Source organism: Limulus polyphemus, unplaced genomic scaffold (genome assembly GCF_000517525.1).
Source record: "Limulus polyphemus unplaced genomic scaffold, Limulus_polyphemus-2.1.2 Scaffold951, whole genome shotgun sequence".
NCBI lineage: Eukaryota > Metazoa > Arthropoda > Merostomata > Xiphosura > Limulidae > Limulus > Limulus polyphemus.
This window is the reverse complement of record NW_013666561.1, coordinates 42,055-61,330: the sequence shown is the minus strand read 5'-3', so window position 1 is coordinate 61,330 and position 19,276 is coordinate 42,055. Positions and strand designations below refer to the sequence as shown.

Here is a 19,276-nt window from a genome sequence, read left to right as displayed (position 1 = left end):
ACCTTTAAAATTCCTCATTTATAATTGAAATAAAAAATGAAACAAAGTTGAGAAATAGGTTTTAATCTTTAAAAAATTCTAAGGTTTTTCCAATACAAAGTTGAAGAACAAGAATACAGTAATACATATATAAAATAAAAAAATCTGTGATAACTATGAATGACATAAGGCACTGCAAACTAACATATTACAAAAATATAACCATAAAAATTTAACAAGAATGTATATTGGTAGATATAAGCAGGAAACACAGGTAAAAACATACTTTAACACAAATTTTACATACAAAAAAATTGATACCTTATATTTAATGATTGATTATTTTTGAGTTAAGGAAACACTACCGTAGATCACAAGTGGGTTAAAGTATTATAACGGAACTAGGAGGAAATTAAACAAGACTAGGGTAACTAACGTTTATATTCATAATATTTTCATGACCCAGACAATTGTTACTGGGATAGCATACTCTGTATATAAATCTAAGCAATGTCATTTGACTGTTCTAAATAAAAGATTACTTGCTTGGAATGGGTCGAAGCACATCTGGAATCAAGACGTCAACCAGGTTTTGGTAAAACTGGTAGTCTACATTCCTCACTAACTTTTGTACTTCTTCACAAAGACACAGCTTATACAGACTACTTTCTTTCAGGGTATTTTCATCATTACTACATAAGAAAAAACTAAATCAACATAATTCTTTCTTTTAGTACTGCAAGTCCTCAAAGTAATAAATTCTCTTCATGCATAATGTTTCTTTAAAAACATATTTTGAACAACTAAACAAAGATTTCCTAACAATATGGTATACTTCACAGTCTTTCAGCTACTTATATAGAAAGGTGATGGTAAAAAAAAAGTATATTAATATTCACATTAGAGCAACTGTTTCTGACAGTGAACATGTGTAATTGGATTAACTATGTTACATAACCCATGAACTAACTACAAATCTACTAAACAGTATGCATCCATGTGAGTAAATGTATTAATTCACATAATGTAGGGTACAATAAACTTACAACTGCATAACCTTGTTATGTAAACCATAAGTACAGTTACTGTAATGCTACATGATTAAATAACTCGGGTTGATCTGGTTGTTATGTAAAAACAGTTAATTCACACACACTTCATGGGTTATACGACATATGATTATTAATGAAACACTTCTCTAGAAGTAACTAACATACACATAGAAATGTGAACAAAACACAAACAACTCATGAATTGACCATGCACAATGACAGGCTGTTCAGCCCAATTGTCCTTCTATTTGTGGGCTAAATTCTTTTACCTTACTTTTTAAAGCACAAGTTCTGATCAGAGTTATGAAATTTAACTTGAACAGTGTAGTATGTCCATCATGTGATCTATAGGTGAGAATCCTACTATATTTTATATAAGGGCTGGAAATTACTGCCCAGTTGTACTTTAACCTGCTCTTGTCTGCAACTATTTGATTTGTAAATAAACATGTTTCTCCTTATTCTTCTTGGGTTGGTATTACTATTGAAAATAATCATTTGTACAAAGGGCAGAGACAAACAAAGCATCATAAAGAAAAAAGGCAATTTAGTTGGACACTCTCACTAAATATGTCTGAATTAAAAACATATGCTATGTTTTGCTCTAGCTGTCCTTACATTTCATGTACTACAACAGTGTATTTAGACATTTGATAACTACTAAATTTACATTTTAATTCTTTTACTTCAAAAATGCAACTGATATCTTTCTTCTTCAAATACATTTATTCTGTCTACTTGTTTGCTAAAAACAAAACAATAATAACTGCCTGCATATGCTCTGAAACTTTTCTATAAAACTAAATTAGGTCTTACATCCCAAGTTACTCATTTGTTTTCATACCATTCACTACCATTGCATCATACTGAGTAAAACTTGTGTCTGTAAATGACTGAGCAAAAAAACCTAAGTGAAATTACAAAGCTTCTATGAAAACATATAAGGGACTCAAGCAATAATTAGTGGAATGAATTACAATAATGATGGTGTTTTTGTTAAATGTTTTGTGTGATTCATATGTTATCCTAGAGATTATCTAACCAACAAAATCATGGACCCATATGAGTCATTTGGTACATATGTGGTTTTAGAAAAATGTGTTTAAAAAGTCAATAGAGCCCATATAGACACCATCAGTAGTTTTAAGTGGAACATATTTGGGTATTAAAACATACACATTTTCCTAAATCATATACATAATATGTTGCCAAGTAAAAATAAACACAATAATACACCTTATCAAAATGCTCTAGAATTACCTCTGACCATTACTTTGTGTCCTCCAAAATGTTCTCCATAAAGTTTCTATCATAGAGAACTGAAGGGTAATGACTGCATCAAGGAAGGCCTAAAATATACAACCATACTAATTTCAGTTTTCTTGAGAAACAATAAAATTATATAGAAATAAACAAAAAACAGAAGTTGTAACTTTCCTATACTGAAAAAGTATTTCTGATAGGTTCTTACCTCACATAAATAGCTATTCTTGTTCAGTCTGCCCTCTATATGCAAAAACTTTTTATGCATGTCACAAGCATTTTTTCCCCCTTCAATTGGAATTGACTAATTCCATTGCGTCTCTCAAGCAAATCATCATGCGACAACCTTCCACCAATAACAGTGCGACATACTCTCATTACGCATGTGACTCCCTCTATTCAATTCTACCTAACTATCACTTCAAGTTTTGGCAGAAAATGGAAGTACCGGTTTTCAGTGAAAAAGAAAAGTGGGAAGTGTGATATGAGGTAAGTACCTATCGAAAATATATTTTCAGTATAGGAAAATTATAACTTCTGAAACGGTACATTACCTCTGCATAAATAGCTAGAATACCACATTGAATAGGTGGAGGGAGAGAAAAAAGCATCTAAAGGGACACTCGCTAAAATGAGATATATTTTAAGAACTGACGAGGGAGACCTCACCACATCTGAACCAGGTATACTCTTTGCCCATCGTAGAAAAATGTTGCACATATGGGCAGCAGGAAACAGAGGAGCACATCCAATTGGGAGAGAACTATGGCTGGAAAGTGATCCAAACCATGCAATATTTATGAAACTCAATCCCAGAAATTATAAAAGTGGGTAAAATGGAAAGGATGTGCCCCTAGGTGTAGAGTGGCTAGGGCACGATGGACCATACATGGCAAGTCAACTACATCCAAAACCCATGCCACTGGGAACCGACATCTACGCGGGGGAAGGATGAAGATCATACCATCGGTAAGTCAACTACAACACAAAATTCGTCCGCCGGGTACCAACATCCATGTGGGATAAGAAAGAGGATCATACCACCGGCAAGTTAACTACAATCCAAAACCCAGGCTACCGGGCACGACATCCATGTGGGGGTAGGAAAGAGGATCATACTCTCTTCACCTCAAGTTCACAAGACCAGAAGGGGGGGGGGGATCTAGTACCCCCCAACTCCTGAACGGGACTCATGTGAATATGATAAATTGATAAATCGATCTGAGAACCTCACATCCAGTATCAAAAAGATGTCTACATAATGTAAACCATCTCTCTCAAAAGTGAAATTGACTGAAACCAGCCCAAGCACATTAACATCCTCAGAATAAGAAACACTGAGGAATAGTGTATGGGAAAGAACCGTAACAATCTGTAATTACCTCTACTGCGACCCACACACTGATGGAGTATAAATGAGAGAGGAATATAAACATCTGTAATATATATGTGAGGACTTATGTTGATTGGTTCTACTTTAAATCCAAAACCCGGATACTGGGAACCGACATCAACATGAGAGTAGGATGAGGGATTCCAATCAACGGGGTGAACTGCAATTTTGATGTCTCACTCCCATTTGTTTTTATATTTCTACTGGGAACTGACATCCACATGAGGGTAGGATGAGGGATTCCAATCAAAGGGGTGAACTGCAATTTTGATGTCTCACTCCCATTTGTTTTTATATTTCATATTGGAGGATATCACATCATCTACACCAGCAGAACACCACCGCCCCCTCCTATCAACTGAATGATTTTATAATAATTTCTATATTTTGTTTATATTTCTTTAACCTATTTAGGAGGATGCCTCCACAGTCCACCACCCCAGCGACTTGGAACTGGAAAGTGATAAGGACTCTCAAACTCCACTAAAAGATAATGGGGGTAAAATGCGGTGAAGAGTCCAGAGAAACGACAACACCCGAGACAATGCAATGGATGACCAAAAAACCCTATATTTTAAAAGCAGACCATACTGATTTATTCAGTACAAGGCATGGAAAAGATGGGTAGCTATCCCCTTCTGCTTTACCCTTGTAGTCCAAGGGTGGGTACGGTCCGGGATGGGCAAACTTATTGGTGAGGGTGGAAGCAATTATATAGTGAGAATAAACCTAAAAGCAATCTTGCGGAACACTCCATCTCTGCAGTGTATGTTGTGTGGCCATGGAATTATAATATGCAAGTCGACATAGCTTGACAGTGCAGATTTGAACAGTTAAAGAATACCTGGTTAAGCACCACTCACCACAGGGCAGGATTCAAACAATGAGTATTAATAATCAAAAGGGAAATAAGGCCCCCTGAAAATAAAATAAAAAATAATAAAAGATGAATCACCCAGTCAAAGTCTCATTGAAGTCTGAAGAATGGCTACAGGCAGAAGATGATAGCCTGAAGAGGAAGAAACCACGATCCTATGCAAATAGTGAGAGATGAATGTATTAGGAGCAGTCCACATACCCAATTGAAGAATTTCCTCCAACAGACGATGAAAATGAGATGACACAGAAAAGGTAAGGTGTTGAATTTGATGAGAAGACACCTGGAACAAAATACAGAAGAAGACAATAAAGAGGAATAAGCCAATTAAACCAAAAGCTGAACCCAATTGGTGAGGGTGGAAGGAGAAAGATCAAGAAAAGAGGATGGCTGCCAAGAAATAAAGAGGCACGAATGGGCACCACGTAAGGAAGCTGTGCAGGCAATATAACAGCAAAGAGCATATACAGAACATTGAAGTCTATCCAGATCAGGCCTAGGATAAAGGTGGGAAATGGAAGAAAAGAAATTGGTGAAAAGCAGAAGTTACTCTCCCTAGCCAAGGAGGTTTGGGGAGGAAAGAACGATTTGGATAAAGGATAATATATGTAGGATGATAAAGAGTACATGAGACATCAATGGCAAATAAATCAGACTAAGAAGAGAAGGAAATAAGTCTTAAGGGAAAGGTGAAACAAGGAGCAGGTGGAAAGTGGTTCCAATGGAGGCAGTGAATGACCACATTAACATCCCAGTCTGGAAGGGTAACCCATTGCAGTGGATGACGAATCCGGAAGGAACGCATCAACAGGAAAAGCATAGCAGAGGTAAAAACCCTATGGTATTGAAAAAAACAAAAGGTGTGAGACAAGACTGCCGTATATCTGAGAACGAAGAGACAGAAGACCCCTGATCGAAAAGCCAAGTAGGAAAATCCACAATACGAGAAACAGTGGATTGATCAGCAGAAAACCCTTGACCCAGAAACCAACAGCAGAAAACACTCCATTTACATTGATAAACTTCCATGGAGGAAGGGTAAATGGAACAAGCCAGAAATGAAACTACTTGTTGGGACGAGCCAGATCTCCTTGTCAAGGACCAGATAAAAACCAGGCATGAAGACGAAGGACATGTAAGGCTGGTGACCGAGGTTGACGAAGAAGGAAGGGAGATAGAGGAAGAAGTAACAGAGGGGTAAGTTGGAACTGGAGAAGCCACGGAAACCACGGCTGAGCCTTCCAGTAAGGAGCAATCAGATAGATTTGACACAGAGTGGTATGGATAATTGAAATCACCCAGTGAAGAAGTCAAATGGGAGGATAAACATATAGGTATTTGTTGGTCCAATACTGGCTGAAAGCATTGACAGCCGGAGCAAGAAGATGAGGGACCAGAAACCAAAACTGAGGTAATTTGTGGTTGAGGGACATGGCATAAGCATCTCTGTGAGGAGTACCCCACTGAAGGCAAAGCCACTGGAAAACAAGAGGATCAAGAGACCACTCCATTTTATAGATTTTGTTTGGATGGGAAAGCCGATCCACAACAACACTGAAAGCACCAAGAACATGACTCGCAATGATATGAATATCTTGCATGTGGAACCAAAAATGAAGATCTAATATATGAATATAGAGAGAGATAAACAACCATTGTGGAATTGTTGGAAATGGATCATTACCAGATGATTTCTGGCCACATGCAGAAAATGAACCAAAGCCCAAAGTACAGCAAGAAACTCCAGGATGTTGATGTAATAAGACCTCTTGGCCGCAGACCAATACCCTGAAGCTTCCTGTTGATCGACCCACGCTCCCCATCCTTGAAGGGATGCAACCGTGAAAATGTGTAAATCTGGATGAGGAGGAGGAAGAGGGACACCTGCCAATGTGCGAGTCCTGTCCAACTACCATTGCAGATAGTAAACTATAGTACGAGGAAGGGTAATTAGAGCCTGCAAAAACTCTCATGCAAGATTCCACTGGTCTTGAAAAGCCCAACCTAAGGGATGCCATGGAAGACCACATCCCCAAAAGTGATAGAACCTCACGTCAACTTGAAATTAACTCGCTCATCGAGAACCTTCGATAAGACATCAAGGAAGTTACAGACTAGAAAGAAGACTTTGTATTGCTTGTAAGTTTGAAAACTTTTGTATATAAATCATTGTTTGTAATAACTATTTGTAATACCTGTTATTGTAATTGTACTATTTTTGTGTATTAAAATATATTTGTATTAAAAAAATGAAAACTGTGTGTATCAATCTTGTTGGCAAAATTCATAAATTGGAGATATATAAATAAATTGGAGACTACAGTTTTGACTATCCTTGAGTTCTGATGACTTATTAAACATCAATGTGTCTTTTTATGTCTCCGGAGAGAAACGTACTATATTTCTATTGTTTCTTCTTCTTTCAAACACTTTTCAGTTGACCATCTATCCGTCATTTCTCGGTGTATTGTCCTGAAACTTGGAGAAATGTTATACCTTGTTCAAATAGGCCCAGACAACATTTTAATTTTTTAGGCCTTTTAACCAGTAAGATTGTGGAGAACTGAAGGCTCCATAGAACAAAGTAAAACAGGAAAAGATTGGACCCAACTGAGATAGGTGTTGAAAAAAAAAACACCCAAATGGACAAGATACTTGGTAGGTTTAAGGAATGACTTCTCCAATTTGACCACCTGATAAAAAACATATAGAGCCAATGTAAGCCCGAAGGACAGTGCACAAAACTGATAAACCACCCTGTGATGAACAAACCAAAGATGTGGTTGTGACTGATGAGATATCAGGATATGCAAATAAGTATTTGCAATGTCCATCTTGGTCATCCACAAACCTGGAGAAAAAGCCCACCTGAGCATGAGAAACGATTATACAGTAAAATAGAGTAAACTGAGAAATTGATTGAGGCGGGACAAATCTATTACAGGCTGTCAGTCTCCGGATTTTTTAGGGACAGTAAACAGCCTGGAATAAAAGCCTGGAGAAAGATGATGAACAGGTTTGATAGCCTGATGAAACAAAAGGTCTTGTATCACCTCTGACAGGCACTGGCAGGTGATAGGATCCCGAGGCATAGGGAAGGAAATGGGTACCTGAGACAAAGGAAGGGGGGAAAGAAATTGGAGGACAAGTCCCTCTGATAAAACCAAAAAAACCCACTGATCTGTGGCGAAAGATCACTAAAAGGGAACAAATTTGCACAATCAAGCTCCCACCAGACCAAAACCCACTGGGTAGTCATTGGTACTGTTGGCGCCGTGCCTATCTACCTCAAATAAAAAAATGAGATGAGGAACAGGTAAGGGCTGAGAAGGACTAGGAGAGGAAACAGGAATAGGAGCTTTTCATGAATGTGACAAGTGAGCTACCAAAGAGGAAAGGGTAGAATGTTGATGCATAGACTCCAAAGTCTCAGGTACATGGTCGAAAATATACCACCAAAGAAAAGGGTCCATGCGTAAATCCCATAGATAAATGAGCAGCAAATGAACCCAGAAGATCCCAACAACAGAACATCAATGTGTGTAAAGCAAGAGCCAAAGACAACAAATGAGCCAATGTGGAGGTAATAAGGGACAGCCTGTCCCTTGAAAAAACCCAAGATCTCAGTGTATCACCTTGGAAAGGAGATGGATGGTGGATAAATAATGTAGAAGTAAAGTAAGGGTAAGATGAAGATATAAAAATAGGGCATGGGTTAAATGCACAGGATGATCATGGACCACACACACACACACACAGGTAAAATAGACCCCAACTGCTGAGAGTCGAGAAACAGACAGTCAGCTTCTTGATGGTAAGCCAAAGAGAACTGACCTGTAGGCCATGGGGGGCGAGGCATACTGGCACCCTCAGTCAATTGTGAAGCAAATTGCTCAGCATAAACCCTAATATCCAAGGAGGGGAGGGTGGGAAAAACTAAACAAAGAGAGGAAGAACTATCATGTGACAAAGAAGGACGGAGATCATAGGAAATTGGAGAAATGGATAAAACACCACATACTTGAGAAATCATGTATAAAAATGACGTATTAAGACTAGCTAATTTTGCAGGTTGGACATAGGAAGACATGCCAAAATCTGGTGGTGGAAAAAGGTTATCAAAATCTTCATTGGCCCGAACAGGTTTGGCTTGTTCAGGAGGAAATGGGGAAAGTTCAGGAAAAGGTGGTTGACCCATATAACGATCAATCTCTCAATGGATAATTGCTGATAAATCCAACAATGGGTAACCCCTACCTGCAGCCTGTGAAAGAGTGCTTGTAGGAGGTATGATACCCAATGTGGTAACATGAACCTCAGAATTCATTTCAAAAATATGAATCAAACAAAAATGTTCATAAATTTCATAAAATTTTCAAGGGATAAAAAGGAGCTTATTAGCCAATCAAGTTTGATTGTTTGTTTGTTTTTTTATTTCATGCAAAGCTAAACGAGAGCTATCTGCACTAGCCATTCCTAATTTAGCAGTGTAAGACTAGAGGGAAGGCAGCTAGTCATTACCACCCACCACCAACTCTTGGGCTACTCTTTTATCCCAGAATAGTGGGATTGATTGCCACATTATAACACCCCCCATGGATGAAAGGGCGAGCATGTTTGGTGTGACGGTGATTCGAACCCGCAACCCTCAGATTGTGAGTCGAGCTCCCTAACCACCTGGCCATGCCAGGCCTAGCCCATCAAGGATGTCCCTTCTAGCTCCCAACCCCTTACTACTCATGTATTTATCCAATATTTTCTTGAACTCATTTAAATTTTCTGCCTCCACCACATTTGAAGGCAACTCATTCCAAAAGCCAACCACCCTGTTTGAAAAGTAATACTGTCTAAACTGCATACCACTCCTATGGTGCCAAAATTTGAATTTATGACCCCTTGTCTTATTGTTTTCACTGCTAAACACAAAAAAGTTTGATGGATCTATATTATCAATACTCTTAATAACCTTAAACACCTCAATCAAATCCCCTCTCACCCTTCTCCTCTTCAGAGAAAACAAGTTTAGAGATTTTTAGTCTCTCCTCAAAGGACAATCTCACCATCCCAGGTATCATTCTAGTGGCTCTTCTATGAACCTTCTCCAACAATTCAATGCCCTTTTTGAGGAATGAAGCCCAAAACTGTACACATTACTCTAAATGAGGTTTTACAAGTGATCTATACAGTGAAACAATAATATCCCTTGCCTTGTAGTCAATATTTCTATAAATGCTACCCAAAACCCTATTAGCTCTATTGCTAGCTACAATACACTGTTTAGATGACTTAAGTGATTTTTTATCACAACATCAAGATCTTTTTCTTCAACCAAATGTATTCCCATTTAAATTGTAACAATAATTGGAATTGTGAAAACCTACTTACATCACCTTACATTTTGGATAGTTAAACATCATCTGCCATGTATTGGCCCAATGCATCAAATGATCGAACTCTCCCTGTAAATCTGCAGCATCTTTGATACAGTTACCCACCCCAAAAATCTTAATGACATCTGCAAACTTAAAAATTCTGTTAGTCATTCCAGAGTCAATATCATTAATATAAATCACAAACAGCAGAGGACCCAACACAGCCCTGAGGCACACCGCTTGTAACTTGTCAGATTTAACTCCATTTTATAGGCAAATGCAAATGCGAGAGAAAAAAAAGATTAAGACTGGGAAATTAAGTTAAAGTAAAAGGCATTTTCAATATAACAAAAAAAATTAATGAAGAAATCCCACTTTGAAAATGAAACTATTAAATTTACAAGTGTGAAGCACACAAAAAGCACCAACAGAAAAACATATGAACACAAGTACTGCCAAACAAGAAGTGATAGTTAGGTAAAATTGAATAGAGGGAGTCACATAAGTAATGAGAATATGTCAGACTCTTATTGGTGGAGGGTTGACGCATGATGATTTGCATGAGAGACGCATTGGAATTAGTCAATTCCAATGGAGGAAAGAAAAAAGGTTTGAAGTTACAGTTAACACCACAATTACATGAAATTACAGATTTGGTTTACTTCATTTGTTGTTAAGTTTATATTTTACATGATATGTTAAAGTTCACAAGTTTATTCTGAAAAGATAGGTTTAACATTAGTATCTTCCATATACTATTACCAATGTAAAAGCATAAGGGCTACAAAACATACATATATCTAGGTTTTTACTGCTTGCCTAGAAGTTATTATGATGTATTATAAGTTTTAAATGTAATAAGAATAAAATTACCATCAGCTAGAGAATTAAAATTTTCCTCTACCATATTTTACATTTTATGTTCAATAAATATCATGGAAAAGCAAATACTTTTCATAGGAGCTTTCACAGAAAACATTTAGTACAACAATAATGAAAAACAATATACACTTCAAAAAATAACTGTTCAAAAAAACTAAAACAAATTTCACAATTTAATTACTTGCTATTACAAGACTAATTTGAAATGTTGAATGACAAAATTATTTCTAAGTTTTAATATTACTAATTCAATACCTGGATCAGAAAATCTCACCCATCTGGTATGTACTTTTCATAGATTTTAAATTAATTTCCAGTTCACATTAGATTTATCAAAGATGAACCAGTATACACACCTCACAGTGTTCTTTGTACAGTACTTTGAATGCATGTACATCTTCTATTTCAATATCATCTGGAAGCCTGAGGCTACTGGTTTCCAGATCAAGGTTTGGGATAGCAGCAGAAGCATCACCTAGATACTGTTGATGCTGGTGTTGATGAGGAGCTGGTTGCTGCTGCTGTGATGAAATGCCATCAGTAGAATGAGATGAAACATTAGTCACACATGACCCCCTGCTTCCTTCCAAGTTTTCTGACTTAAAGGTATTTGATTTGAACCTAGAAATAAGAATACCAGAATAAATTTAGACATCAGTCATGTGATTTACTATACCAATGACAGACTCGGATATTAAAACTCTCTACCTCTTGTTCAACTGACTAACCAATATAGCAGAAATGCTAGTTTATCTGATTGCAAGGTGTTAAGTGTGGACAGATATTCATGCATTATTATTACTATTATAATTATGATGAACATAATTTCACCTGAATCTAAACTACTATTTGGTCAAAATTAAGCTTCACTCTGAAAATCTTCAGGTTAAATTATTATAATAAATCTATGTCAGGTTATTGTTGGCATCACCCACAGTTTGCCAGCCTATCTTTGGTTTATTACTTCAAAATACCCATCTCCTGAATTTACAAAAAATTGAATTAGCACAGACTTAAAGTTTAGCTAAACTGCAGATTAAACATTCTATCACCTTAACAATAATCTAACTTCTATAAAAGCCAGTGTATATCACTTCACATCATGCTTGATTTCTTGAAATAGGAGGAGTCATAAAAGCCAAAATGCATTTATCCAGATAGAATAGTCCGATTACTATCTGCCCATTATGATTTTAGTGACAGAGGTGCAAGGGGGCCATGAGAATGGATAGGGGGGAGTGCATGGAAACCTTATCAGCATAGTAAGTGTTTGTAAAATAAGCCTAAAATAAAGACACAATGTGTGATCACCTAGCCTATAGCCAAGTGCATAAAATTTATCATGAAAGTAAAAATATCAATTCAATTTTAAACTCAAATCATTCTGAATTAAGCTATTTTCTGTTATATCACAAACGTTTTTAATATAAAACAAACCTATTTAATCAATGGAGACTCTAAATTAAGAAATCAACAAATATTTTTCCAGTTTTGTTGTGTATATATTTCATTTTATACTTTCAATACATAGACTAACAACAATAGTAGTTTATATGACATAAAAGCCATTGTTGGAATGTAGTGTTACCAAAATGCACAGACTTTTCTATATATTAGAAGTTGTTAATCTAATTTATTTTTACCAATAATTATTCTATGAATACACCACAAATCCATTTCATGAATGATCTTAATTTTGATTGGATCACAAAGGAATTTACCAATCTTTGACTGCCTCGACTGCACTTTTCTGCCTATTGGTTGGTCAAGCTTGATTTCACAAAATTTATTTATTTCAGTTAGCTATGAAATGTGATGTTAGGGTATACAATGGGGTGGGGGTGGTAGTACTTGCCTCATAATTTTTGATGGGTTATAGATTAGTAATTCAAATAAATGTTATTAATTGATAGAATTTGTTGATCAGTATGGTCAATTGAAATCTAATTAACAGTAAATGTGAAACTTTTAATTCATATCTTATATTTATAGTTAAAACTAATATAGCAATAACAATTCCTCCAAATACCAATTTATGGCTTGAACACTATTTGAATTCTGTAGCTAATCTTTTACTTAAAATATGATTGTATTGGTCCATTTTGAAATTTTAATGTTTAAATGCAAATTACATGTAATTATGGCATCAAGCATCTAAAGAAGAAAAAAAAACATATTTCTTTCAATTTAAAACTTGGATATTTAGACATTATTGTTACATAATTCTTTTTTATGAATATTGTGGATAAACAAAAGGATGAAACCAACAATTTTTGGCACAATGAAACATAAAGCTCTATAAGTTACTTAAGGTGATTAGTTTTGGTAACACAGATATTCACATCCCTGATAATGGTAACTCTGTTACCAAAACTAGTCAGCTTAAGTAACTAGTAAAATTTTATATTTTATTGAACCAAAAATCATTGTGGTCATCCTTTTTTCCATTTATCTACATTGCTATTACAATTCAATATATGGATGTACCAAATGGTATACGATGACACCTCAATTGAAGGAAGAATGCTTGAAATCATTATAATCCTATAACTTTCTAATTGAAAGAAGTAGGTGCTTAACAAGTAATTCATCAGTTGGTTACTCTTGCTATTATAGGTATTTTTGGCCATTGATATAGCATGAACAATTATCTCTCAAATGAAACTAGCTCTTTTTTTCAATACTGATAAATCACAATAAACTGGAAATAATATACACCTGTAAATTTTTATGCAAGTAAAAGTAAAAAGAAAGGTGTTAATAAATGTTCTGTAATTAATATCTTTACAAACCAGAATCATAGCTGAAATTAAAGACAAATTTACTTTTACTAGGATGATAAATATTGAAATCAGATTTTTGTTCATTTCATATTTTAAATCTAAATAAAACAAACATTTATTCATTTCATACTACTTATTATGTTGGTCTGTGGCTTAAAATGTTTACAAAAGTCAAATTTGAGTTTAATCTCACTAGTCACTAGAAGGCCTCTAGGTTTTAAAACTATAGCTAAGTATGCAGGAACCTTGATAACCCATCGATCACAAAATAGCTCTACACAAATGCATGAATTAAAAACAGTATTTTATTTTAACTCTCTCGCTAAGGGCTTGGTAAATGCAACCTAAAAATTGATTCCAAATTAAACTTTACAGTTTCCACACTATAACTTCCAATATGTTTGTGTATCTTTATGAAATTTTGCAAATTTTCATTAGTCATTAAGTGTCATTTGTAGACAAAACATCAGAATTTTTAATGAAGTATTTTCACTAAACTTTTCCACGAACATATAGAGTCAAAGTGTTGACTTTTCCAAGTGCAAAGTGATTTTCACATTAAGATAAAAAATACTTTTCTTCATCTGAAAAATCATAAATTTCAATTGTGTAATCTCTAAAAGCTATTAAATAAATTTCAAATGTTTTTTTCAGTAAAATTTTATATCTTAGCTGTTATTTTCTCTATTGTAACTCTATACTAGGATGGTCAATTTGATTGACTTTGTAATCACAAAAAAAAAAAATGAAATAAATCAATTATCCTTTTTTATCTTTCTAGAATGACTTCAAACTGTAACAAGAAACTCCATTTATTTATCCTGAATAGTTTTAAACTCATAGCAGTATACATCTGCTTCACATAAATTTATATCACTTTATATCATTGTATATCACTTGGGGAATGTGTAGCCTACGTTATCCTATCGAACCACATAACATTCCTAGCTTAACTTACTATAAAACAAAAATTGCATATTTCTCACTAAATATCCATGATATTTCCTTTGTTCTCCTGAAGAAGAATAGTCAACTATTTGAAAGTTTTGGGTCTTATTTTAAGTTTATTACACTTTATATGTGATCCTTTTTGCTAACTCTTTTATCAAGCATGATATTTCCATATATAATATTTCCTTAAATTCAAGGTTGAGTTCTAAAGTTCAACTTTTAATCATTATGCACTTTAACTAAGATCTAATTATAACACTAAATAAAACTATCCACCTCATTTCCAAAATATTTTGGTATATGATAAAATATTCAGCATAATTTTATCCTTGTTGATCACTACTGAATTATTCATATTATATTGACCAAAAGTAAAAATTACTTAATCTCAAAAAGTATCCAAGTAACAATGCTTTCTAAACCTCACATTACATTTCTATGTTAATATCAAAAACAAAAACACCTTTTTGCTGGATTAACAGGTTGCTGTCTCAGTGCAGAGGAATTGGAATCTTCTGATATTTGATTTAATGGAGAGTTTGGCTTCACACGGATACCATAATAATGGTACTTAGAGTTGCCTCTGTAATACAAAAAAGAGCTTGTTTTTAAGTCAAGATAATGATTCAAAAATAATAATTCTGATAGTAATGATGACTAATGTCTATTTAAAGAATAGCTACAGACTTTCAAGTCAAATGTGAAGATATAACATAAGAACATTTTAATTAAAAACACTCACACACTAAACCTGCTAATAAAGTATATAAATCTTAATAATCAACATTTAAAATTTATGTAGTCATTCATTATACTTAAAACTAAATTAACTTATGAAAATCATTATATAGCTCATGTGCTAGCATACAAATAGCCATATTCACAGAAAATTAAAATATAAATTCAATATGACAGAAGAATACAGTTTCATGTTGACAAAATAAATTTCAACAATAATATACATACATATACTTGAGCCAGTTTTTAAATGTTAAGGCAAGGATATTCCATATTGTGACTTTATTCATCATCAAAGTCTTATCAAATTTATAAAATTACCCTTCCACCAATCAGCAACTCCCCCCCCCTCATAATATGTACTTGCACAGTGTTTCTTCTGATATATGCTAGCTGCAAGGTCACACTTTTCAGACATCCTAATGCAGGATGAGGGTGAAGAGAAATGTGTCTTTTAAAAGGTATGTATTGAAATAAATTCCATTTTAATTTCAAAAATACATAGCAACTCCACAAACAACAAATGAAGACAAAGAATGAAGAAGACACCATCTATCTCAATCAGGAAAAAAGAAGTATTAACCTTTCAGTACATGTTGAACTGTAAAAAAGCACAATACAAAAATTAAAAACGTATCAAATTGGATACACTAGCCAAACCTACATAAGAAAGGGTTGTGCACAAGGAAAATACCATCTAATAACAAAAATTGAAAAAGTAAAAATTAGTGGAAAAATGAAAAATTTTGAGTGGTACTATATACAAACATAATATAAAGCTTCTAAAATACTGTGGCTGATGATAGTGAAGCTACATCTGATGCAATATACACCAACAGGAACAGGGCCAATTCACTAAAGAGACCCATGAGGGAATAACAATGAATATCCCCACAAGGACACCACAAAGAAAGATTGTAGAGTACTTAAAACACCCAATGGGAATTAATAGTGCATTTATTTATTAACACTATCCTAATGATGAAATACCAGCACTTTCAATTCAAAGTGCTCCCAAGCATTCATGGACCATGGTTAGACCTCAAGAAAAATATCTAGATGTTTGCTCTTTTTTTCTGTGCAGAAACTTTACAAATGTCAGAGATATTTTAAATATTCATCATATGAGCACATGCAAAATCATTTGGGAAAATGAAAATAGTTAAATATATCTGCTTCTAACTGAAGATCTAACATCTACAATTAACTAAACAGTTAAAGAATAATTAAAATTTATAATATTTTACATATGGTAAGACAAAAAATGCTGTTATAAAATAACATCTATCACATACCACTCTCATTTTTATGTAAACCAGTCATCTGATGATTCATAATGTAATTTGAAATGCGAAGGATTTTTCATGTAGTCTCCCCACTAGTAAATGCATATTTGGTATAAGTAGTTTTACATTTTTTGTGTTCATGACATTCATTTTACTATGGTGTATAGCCAACATGAACAGAGAATGCAGCTTGGCATGTTTAATTACAGTGTTAATAAGGTTGTGAGATATTCTAAATCACTCTTCTGAAGAAAGTTATTTTCAGGACCTTTTTAGTGTTTGGAAGCATTTGGTAAGATCAACACATCTTCCAGTAATATCCCATACAAGCTTGATGAGATTGAAGTCCAGTAAGGGTGCTAACCATTTTATTTAACCAATCAGTTCTTCTTTAAGAAATGTGTTAGCCTAGTTAGCATAGACAGCATGCATTGTCATTCATTAGACTGATGCCAAGACTAATTGCACTAATATGTGGCTGCATGAAGAATCTTGGATGAGGCCCCCATAATGTGTATCATTAACAGTACTATTCTGAAGGATTTACAGGTTTTTATGTTCACCATTATATCCTAACCAACACTTCTGCCACTACCATATACATCACATACCTGTAACAAAACAGCATTAGATCTGGTTCCAGATTCTCTTCAAATATGCATACACCTGTTATCTGGCTGCAACTCATCATTTAAAAGTGTTGTCTCACATGTTGTCAGTTCACTGAAGGCAAGCTGTTTTGTGACTTGCTGTGAAAGAGATGCAATTCAATGCACCTCAATAGTATTGGCTAGTATGCAAACTGGCCTTAAGAAATCCATTTCTAATCATTTATAAAACTGTTGCTGTAAACATGTAATTCAGTTAAAGAGAAGGTACCTTATGACTTCAGTAAGCAAGAATCAAGAGAATATAGTTTTCTACTTGTAGTTATAAAGTCCAGGTGATCAGACAATTGAACCGTCAGTTTGGAAATGCTTACACATTCTGACACATTTGTACCTAATTTGAAACAGCCTGTTATGGTTGGTCAGCTTCCATTCACCCATTTGAGCAAAATGTCCAAACGTCTTTGAGGTCTAGCATTGGTTCATGAACAATCTAAATCACTTTAAGCTCTATGATTCAATTCAAAGTGATAAAGAATTAGATAAGGTTGTGTGAAATTATTATATATGTATATAATGTAGGCCAAATGAGCATTTGCATTTCAGATCACTTTGCTGACCATCAAATGCCGAAATTGTATAACAATGAACTGAGGGGGGGGGGTACATTGTTTTATAATAGTTGTTTTCTTTTGTCATAGCTATAATGTTACAAATATTCTGGATATCACTTAATTCTCCCCACATGGGTTCGGTCAAATTAATCGACTCATAACCACTTTTACTTGTTATAGTTTCTATACCATAACTTTTAATACAGTATGTGTACATTCAGAAATTTTGGCAGACTTTTAGTAAACATTACAAGTTTTTGTATACAAAAAATCAGATTTTCTAATGAAGGATTTTTACTGAAGATTTGTCCGTGAATATATCAAATCTTTATTTTGCCAAGTCTGAGTGCAAAGGTATTTTCATTTTAAGATTAAAAATATTTTTCTTTGTCTCAAAAATGTCAAATTTCATTTGTGTTACCTCTAAAACCTCCTAAATACATATAATACTTTTTTTTCAGTAAAACTTCATATTTTATCTATTATTACCTTTACATCATTATATACTTAATACTTCAGCCTGTAGACAAATCACCAAAGTATAATGAAATGTTGTAAAATCAGAAATTTTTTATTACTGATCATGAAATTTCAAAGTACTTTTCGTGAGAGTTTGAACTACTAAATATTTCATATTTATTTTCTGTGTTTATTTTACTGTCAGTGACTAAAGTAGAAACTCGCTGAAAATAAAGCAGTAAATCGACACTTGTGTCAGTTGGCTGTTTATGTGACACTGTAATACAATACCCTCGAAAGCAACAAAGCACATGCTAAGAGATAGCCAACTTGACAGGATGTTTAATGTATCAGATTATATACCCTACAATGTTTTCTTGGAAAATTCAGAGTAATTACACTGCACTTAGAATCAGTGAAAACGTTTATGCTGACAACAGATTGTGGAATTTATCGATATATATATATATCCTGCAGTGTTTACAACTAGAATTTGCCAGAGTAATAAAACTGTACTTTGAAGCTGTCAAAACGTTTATTATATGGTTCGGTGCCGATACAGTAAACATCGCAATTCTTTGAATATTGGTAATCCTTTTGGGATGTTCGGAATTTAGTAGCATAGGTGTACAAAGATGTTATTTGAGCACATGCTTATAAAATCCTATTCCCGTTTTCAGCACATTTAATAATCAGCCAATAACAACTCAGGTTCCAGTAATACCTAACATACTCGTTTAGTGTCGGTTGTAGTTTCACAAGCCTTCTAAGTCTAGTCTTCCCATTTTTTTCCCAACATTTGAAAAATACTTTATCTTTCTAAATGTTATGAATAAACCAGGTTTTAAGTTATCAAGTCACTAATGTTGTATAAATTGCTTTTATTTCACCTCAATTTAGACAATTAGAATAACACACATTCAGTAGGCATAACTCTGTATTGGCCTACAAAATACAGTGATATTATGGCTACCATACATTACATATGTATATACATATATATATATATATATATATAT

At 34.2% G+C, this 19,276-nt stretch overlaps 1 protein-coding gene across 9 annotated transcripts in view; it reads right to left on the bottom strand.

The window, feature by feature from the left end:
* Positions 1 to 19,276, bottom strand: part of LOC106461396 (transcription factor RFX3-like) — a 74,210-nt gene that overhangs the window by 15,854 nt on the left and 39,080 nt on the right. For all 9 annotated transcript variants that reach the window (XM_022388340.1, XM_022388343.1, XM_022388342.1 and 6 more), the window contains 4 exons: positions 15,016 to 15,135; positions 11,175 to 11,439; positions 2,292 to 2,380; positions 526 to 671 (listed from right to left, as the gene is read on the bottom strand). In XM_022388340.1, coding sequence (XP_022244048.1) covers positions 526 to 671; positions 2,292 to 2,380; positions 11,175 to 11,439; positions 15,016 to 15,135 — 620 coding nt within the window. The remainder of the gene's footprint in view (positions 1 to 525; positions 672 to 2,291; positions 2,381 to 11,174; positions 11,440 to 15,015; positions 15,136 to 19,276) is intronic.